At 39.9% G+C, this 6,502-nt stretch overlaps 2 protein-coding genes across 2 annotated transcripts in view; one reads left to right on the forward strand and one right to left on the reverse strand.

The window, feature by feature from the left end:
* Window positions 1-4,343, forward strand: part of LOC106817537 (cysteine-rich with EGF-like domain protein 2) — a gene marked incomplete in the record, with an annotated part of 15,452 nt that extends 11,109 nt beyond the window's left edge. Inside the window, 6 exon segments of the mRNA XM_014822209.1 lie at window positions 681-782; window positions 944-1,024; window positions 1,245-1,340; window positions 1,637-1,774; window positions 2,304-2,348; window positions 4,085-4,343. Coding sequence (XP_014677695.1) covers window positions 681-782; window positions 944-1,024; window positions 1,245-1,340; window positions 1,637-1,774; window positions 2,304-2,348; window positions 4,085-4,257 — 635 coding nt within the window.
* Window positions 4,344-5,222: 879 nt separating this feature from the next.
* LOC106817538 (U6 snRNA-associated Sm-like protein LSm8) overlaps window positions 5,223-6,502 on the reverse strand; it is a 6,255-nt gene continuing 4,975 nt past the window's right edge. The window contains exons 3-4 of the mRNA XM_014822210.1: window positions 6,038-6,165; window positions 5,223-5,823 (exon numbers count right to left, since the gene is read on the reverse strand). Of these exons, the coding sequence (XP_014677696.1) occupies window positions 5,733-5,823; window positions 6,038-6,165 (219 nt within the window). The 3' untranslated portion in view covers window positions 5,223-5,732. The remainder of the gene's footprint in view (window positions 5,824-6,037; window positions 6,166-6,502) is intronic.

Raw genomic sequence — 6,502 nt, forward strand, 5'->3', positions numbered from 1 at the left:
GAGTACCAGGCTGCTCCCCTGCTGTCCTGAGTACCAGGCTGCTCCCCTGCTGTCCTGAGTACCAGGCTGCTCCCCTGCTGTCCTGAGTACCAGGCTGCTCCCCTGCTGTCCTGAGTACCAGGCTGCTCCCCTGCTGTCCTGGTCCTCACTCGCTATTGTCCCGGTTCCATGTTAAACAATAGCAGCAGTAGCAGTAGTAGTAGTAGTAGTAGTAGTAGTAGTAGTAGTAGTAGTAGTCGTAGTAGTAGTAGTAGCAGTAGTAGCAGCAGCAATAGCAGCAGTAGCAGTAGTAGTAGTAGTAGTAGTAGTAGTAGTAGCAGTAGTAGTAGTAGTAGTAGTAGTAGTAGCAGTAGTAGTAGTAGTAGCAGTAGCAGTAGCAGTAGCAGTAGCAGCAGCAGCAGCAGCAGCAGTAGTAGTAGTAGTACACTAGTAAGTGCCTGCTGCTACTACTGCTACTACTACTACTACGTCGACCAAGGTGGTCATGATGCTTCCTTGAGTCGGGGTAATTACTAGTGTGACCAACAATAATTATGAACAGTTGTCGTTTTTCATTGCGATGAGAACGTTTAAGAATGTGTAAGGCCAAAACATGCTACCGAAATTCTCTGTAGGGTATAGAGCTGATAAGACGGCTGTTAACAATAAATAAACAGCTATGTGTGATCTATTGTTTGCAGCCTGCCATATATCCTGCAAAGAAAGTTGCTGGGACGAAACACCAAAAGGCTGTAACGAATGCAAAACAGGCTGGACATTTTCAGAGGAAGAAGGGTGTGAGGGTGAGTGATTGGGGGGCACAGTATTTTACCTCATATTTGTTGTGAAAGTGATGCTACATATGAAAATTAGGTATAGTTATATCAAGCGGAGTATCGGTAGCTATTTCACCATATTGATATAGCAATATACACACTTCTGCAACTATTGTCTTGTATTTTAGACGTGGATGAATGTAAGGGATCGTCAGGATGCTCCGCGAAGCAATACTGTGACAACACACCCGGATCCTATAAGTGCTTAGGTTAGTATCTACTTCGCCTTTCCTCAAGTTCACACTAGTAGGCATTTTCTCATCCATCTGCAAGATTAATTATTATAGGAAGCTTTAATGGAAATCTGGACATGAAAGTCCCAAGAGGCTATCATGTTATCGTGTTGCACGAACAATCACTTTGGGAAGTTTGACCGAGTGAAGGTTTGATGACACAATACCTTAATTTAAACCCAGTTTACTCTTTCAGCCTGCCACAGTGCATGTGAGAAGTGCTTTGCAGGAGGCCACACAGGATGTATTTCCTGCAAATCAGGGTTTGAGATGCACGAGGGCAGGTGTGAAGGTAAATGTTGTTACAACTGCATACATCGTCATGTATAGTAAAAATGTCTGCATAAGTATGTCTTTTTTTAGAGTAATTATTCACACTTCTTCTAATGTAAGATGATTTTCTGTTCATGTGCTTTTCATGATCCACATCACATAGATCTTGTCACCTCTCTTGCTTCCATGTTTATCTGAAGTTGTCTACGGCAGTCATCTATCTCTGTCAGTTATCTATCAGTTGTCAGTTATCTCTGAGTAAGTGTCTATATCACCTCTAATGGAAGTCGCATCACATTTCTTGTCATCCCGTAGATGTGGACGAGTGTAAAGCAGACGTAGGAGTATGTGAGCTTGCGCACGAGGAATGCTTCAACACGGTTGGACACTACAGCTGTAAGTGCCAGGCTGGCTTCACTCGGAAAGGACGCGAGTGCATGCCCCGAAAATCAGGTTCGTACTCACTATCGTAGAACATCTCTTACTCAGGATCGTAGAGCCAGCTCATTTGGCTTGGGGTGGGGGGGGGGCAAACCCACGAGCCGGTTGTGTTCTGAGCAGGTGACTGCCATTGACAGTGTCATGTAACTACATTTCTCTGGGGTAACTGCCCCCACTAGCTACGACCCTGCTGTTATTACTATATTATGCACTGCGCATACATTCATGTATATGCATGTACATATACACGTGTACATTCATATATATGTTTCCTATGTGTGTCTTATTTTATTAATTGAATAAATTATTATGCAAGTGTGCCTCGTAAATCGGATTCATTTCCGTTTGTACAGCTTCTCCCATTGCAATAGCTCACTGCACTGTCTATCTACACAATATATTTCACGATAAATTGTGTATCGATCATTTCATTTATTAAATATATTAATCTGACATTAGTTCGTTTTGTACGTGGATGAAATGTCGAAAGCGTTCATGTGAATTTCTCTAACTTTTCTCGAACGCTTTTCAACTCTTGCAGTCGTAGAAAATAAAGACGAGCAGCAGGAAGTCTTGCAAACATCAGGTAAACGTATGCTGTTTATAGGTTACTTAGGCCTAGTCGTCGCAGGGGTTATCGTCTACCGTACAGACAACAAACTTCTCGGATCGTTCGCAATCATATTTGCAATAATCGCAGCTGCCGCGAGTATTTTCACACAAGAATTGTACAGATGACCGTGATCACATGCTATCACTAGCACCAGCATACACGTGTGGTAGTATCCAAAACAAATGATAGGTGCTATTACTCTATTACCTAGTATCAAGAGTAGATAATAACACTTATTTTTATTTAATCTTTATTGGTGGCAAATTTTGACGAGAAAAATCGGTTAAAAATGCGGGAATCGGTTGTCTCACTCTTGTGTTATTATCTACTCTTGCTAGTATCAAATGCCCTTCAGAGGTACTGTACCCCTACCAGATGTAACCCTGGATGTATCAACCTGTAAGCCCTGAGTGTATAATTTATGATAGATATGTTCTCAATTTTACCACTAAACTTCAGGCTTTCTAATGTTGATTTGAATTAAATCCCATTACCAAAGTAGCAAGCATTGGAAGGCACCTCAGATAGTCTAAAATCAAAATTGTTCGGGGGAGGCACCCCCACCAGACCCACCCACTCATACTGACCCTCTGTGAGCAGCTAAGTTAGTTTCAAGCCCTCGTAGTATACATGATTATATATCAGAAGTAGATATAGGGAATCGCCTATTATCTACTTCTGATATATATGTATGTTGCTCTGGCTTAGGTTCATGTGCCTACACAATCACATACAGGTACATACTGTCAGTGCTATATACCTAGGAAATACACAGACACACTGTTAGTGTTACATGATGCAAATGTATACAATTACAGACAGGTGCCTGTATGGGTGTGTGTCATTTTGAGTACATGGCAAATAGATCATCAAGATATGAATGCATGTGTGACGTGTACTCCAAAGGATGAATTCTAGTGAGGGAGTTAATTTATAACTAGTCTAGATGCTACATGTCATTGTTATTATGATCTTTTCATAAGTATGTCATTATCATGACGTCATTTTATTGTTAAGTGATTGCTGCACATAGTATTTGGCCACTCTAAGTTGGTGTATTAAAATTAATAGGACTAAATTGTCCATGCCATATGTTCACAAGCAATAGGGGTTACATGGTGTGATCTGATCCATCACCCTAACCCTAACAGGACTTGTTTTCATTATTACAATTACAAATCCGACAGTAATTATGTCGACTGTGTTCTAAATGTTTGCTGTAAATATATTTTACTGTGATGTGCTAATGGTGTGCATACGTAAAAATATGTGTAGTTTCCCAAAATCTCTCGGTTCTGACGTGGAGACAGACTTTGAAAGAAGTTATTTTCCTTGAATCCATATCAATACCCAGCTAGATAAAGCTTTGAAAAATCTTTTATACCTAGTCTTGGGTTAGTAGTATTGGCCTAGTAGTTAGGTTCTCCTCGACCTAAAATGCTACAAGAAATATAAAAATTTGTTTTGTAATCCAAGTTTCAACTAAATGTTCACATAAACTATATAATGGAAATGATGCGGAGGATGCTTGTTTTTTCCACGAAAGTGTGTTTGTCTTCTTAATAAAAGACAGCTATTCACAGGTACACAAGTTTTTTTGGGGTTTTAACCGACTTATTTAGCTTGATTTTGTTTCTTACAGAGTAAACAATACACGAAATAACATGGTAGTTTTAGTAACAAAGAAACTGCTACATTTTCTTTTTCAGAAAAGCCTGTCCATAACAAAAACAAGCGTAGGCATAGCGTCAAAAGTGGGGTCGATGATGATGATGATGATGATGACGATGACGATGACGATGACGAATCTGATGATGATGAAAATGATGATGACAACGAATCTGTGAAGATGGAGAAACAATGGAAACGTGCAGAATTGTGATATCATTACTAATGCTGCCAGGGTCTATGTCTCCCTGGGTACTGCCGGAACGTACCCTGGTACTATCTAATATGCCGGACCGTACCTCGCCTACTCCACTAACGAGTCTAGGGAGTCGCCTATGCCTACTCCCTAACCTAACTATTAGATAGTCCCAGGGTACGTTCCGGCAGTACCCAGGGAGACATAGACCCTATCAGCATTACTAATAGCAAATTGCAGCAAATCAGTTATTGTTACCATGGCAATTGGCAATACACCCTCATTTCCAATGCGTGCTCATATTGCAACTGTGCCTTATCTGTTGTTGTTGTTGTTGTTATTGTGTATCATTATTTATAACTGATCACAGAGCTATTGTTTATTTTGTATTGGTTTTTGGTTGGATGGGATAGAAGTTTACAAAGATGTGTGTAAGGTAATCTATGATTTATATCTAGTGGATCATTTGGTCACTTGGAATCTGAACTCTGTGTTGTGAAAAATAAGGTGGTTGATCAGCTGCAGATGTATTTACATCTATAAATTTGAAATAACTAGATACATGGTATTAAATATCAAACGTATGAAAGCAGTTATTTCTCTGAATAGCGTTGTTAAACAGAGCAATTTGTAATTTTGTTCATTTTCACCATCAAGTTGCAGGGCATCATTTTTGCATTGTACATTAGCTGATAAGTTTACCTTCCAACAGTCAGTTACAAACTGGGAATAATGGCTTCCATGTGCAACTGCTTCTGGTTAGGCGTCCTTCGTTTGTGCATTATCGGTACCAGTCGCATAAAAGCTTAGCAACATCGTTATAAAGGTGGATACTCCATCCCCTGATAGCCTCACCAGCTGGTTTAGTCGGACCAGAACTACACCCACATACAACCACTATGTTAGCACGAAAAGGGATACATTGCTTGCATGTCACTGTCATGTGTGTTTCCAGTATCTTAAGACATAAACATACGCAAGCAATACATCGTACATCGTGCATATATTTCGTACATTCTCTCATGTAAAACATACATATGGCACAGTGTGATAGCAATTACAACAATTCTGAAACAATTATAAAGAGGGGATAATATGCTCCTACCTCGTCACATCTCCATTATTTCAACTTAGAAACAAGTAAATTATGCATATTTACAAGGTGATAAAACCCAATAAATGATGGTGGGTGATGTATGAACTGTACAGGTCACATTGATGTTCTCTCAACACAATTGCTATACACATACCAATGGTCAGAAATGCTAACTGCATTTATTTAAAATTCATGTCTATTACTACTTAATTTGCTTTAGCAACAAACTGACCATAGCAGTCCACGATGAGCAGTGACCTACTGGTTTTTAAAATAAAAGTATGACCTCTTACCCAATTTTGCTGATTATACCTACAGAGATCAGTACAAAAATTATACGGGACTTCTCGTGCATTAGCCTAGTTTTTAGAGAAACATGCCAGCTACAAGGATGGAATCAGTGAGCAACAGAGCTGAGGGGTTCAGCCTTGATCGTCGACAAGTCCAACTGTTTGTCTGCATCTTCATCAATCTCTCCAACTACAGCCCTGCTCCGAGGAAGGAAAAGAAAGATCCAAATTGAACACAAGTGAAGACAACCAACAGAATCCACTGTTGATGTTTAAGAAACACAAGTTCACTATAAACATGTGTAACCAGTAACGTCTAGCGTATATTGGTCGCTACACGTGATAAAGACTTATTTCGGTAGCTCGAACGATGGAAATGATGCTCCGCGGACATGTAGTAGGTTATACGTACACGTTGTCTCCTCGTACGATGTAAAGGCCCAGTACAATCTGTTCGACGCCTGTCACAGTACTGTAGACACGCTCATGACTCTCATCCAAGATCAGATTCACTGTCTGGTCGAATCCTTTCAGCATTCCCTATAAAATAAATGCTAATCAGTGGTACCACAAGCTATGACCTAAACAGGGGTAGAAATTAACTTTTGAACAAGGAAGTCCAACAGACTCCCTGCCCTCAAAAAGAGGAAGTCCGTAGCAAAGTGAGGGAGTCCGCAGTCTGAAGTTCAAAACTAAAGATATTAAAGGAGAATTGAAGTCAAATTTTATAACTTCTGTAACGTTTTTATACATAGAAATACATTCAATAACGTATTCCATTTCAAATCCGGCGCCCAATTTGTAAGAAATACATGAATATTAATCTAGGTCATGTGACGTCACAGCCCCATGTTGATGAAACACGCCATTATATAGC

Source organism: Priapulus caudatus, unplaced genomic scaffold, assembly GCF_000485595.1.
Source record: "Priapulus caudatus unplaced genomic scaffold, Priapulus_caudatus-5.0.1 Scaffold1758, whole genome shotgun sequence".
In the NCBI taxonomy this organism is placed as follows: domain Eukaryota; kingdom Metazoa; phylum Priapulida; class Priapulimorpha; order Priapulimorphida; family Priapulidae; genus Priapulus; species Priapulus caudatus.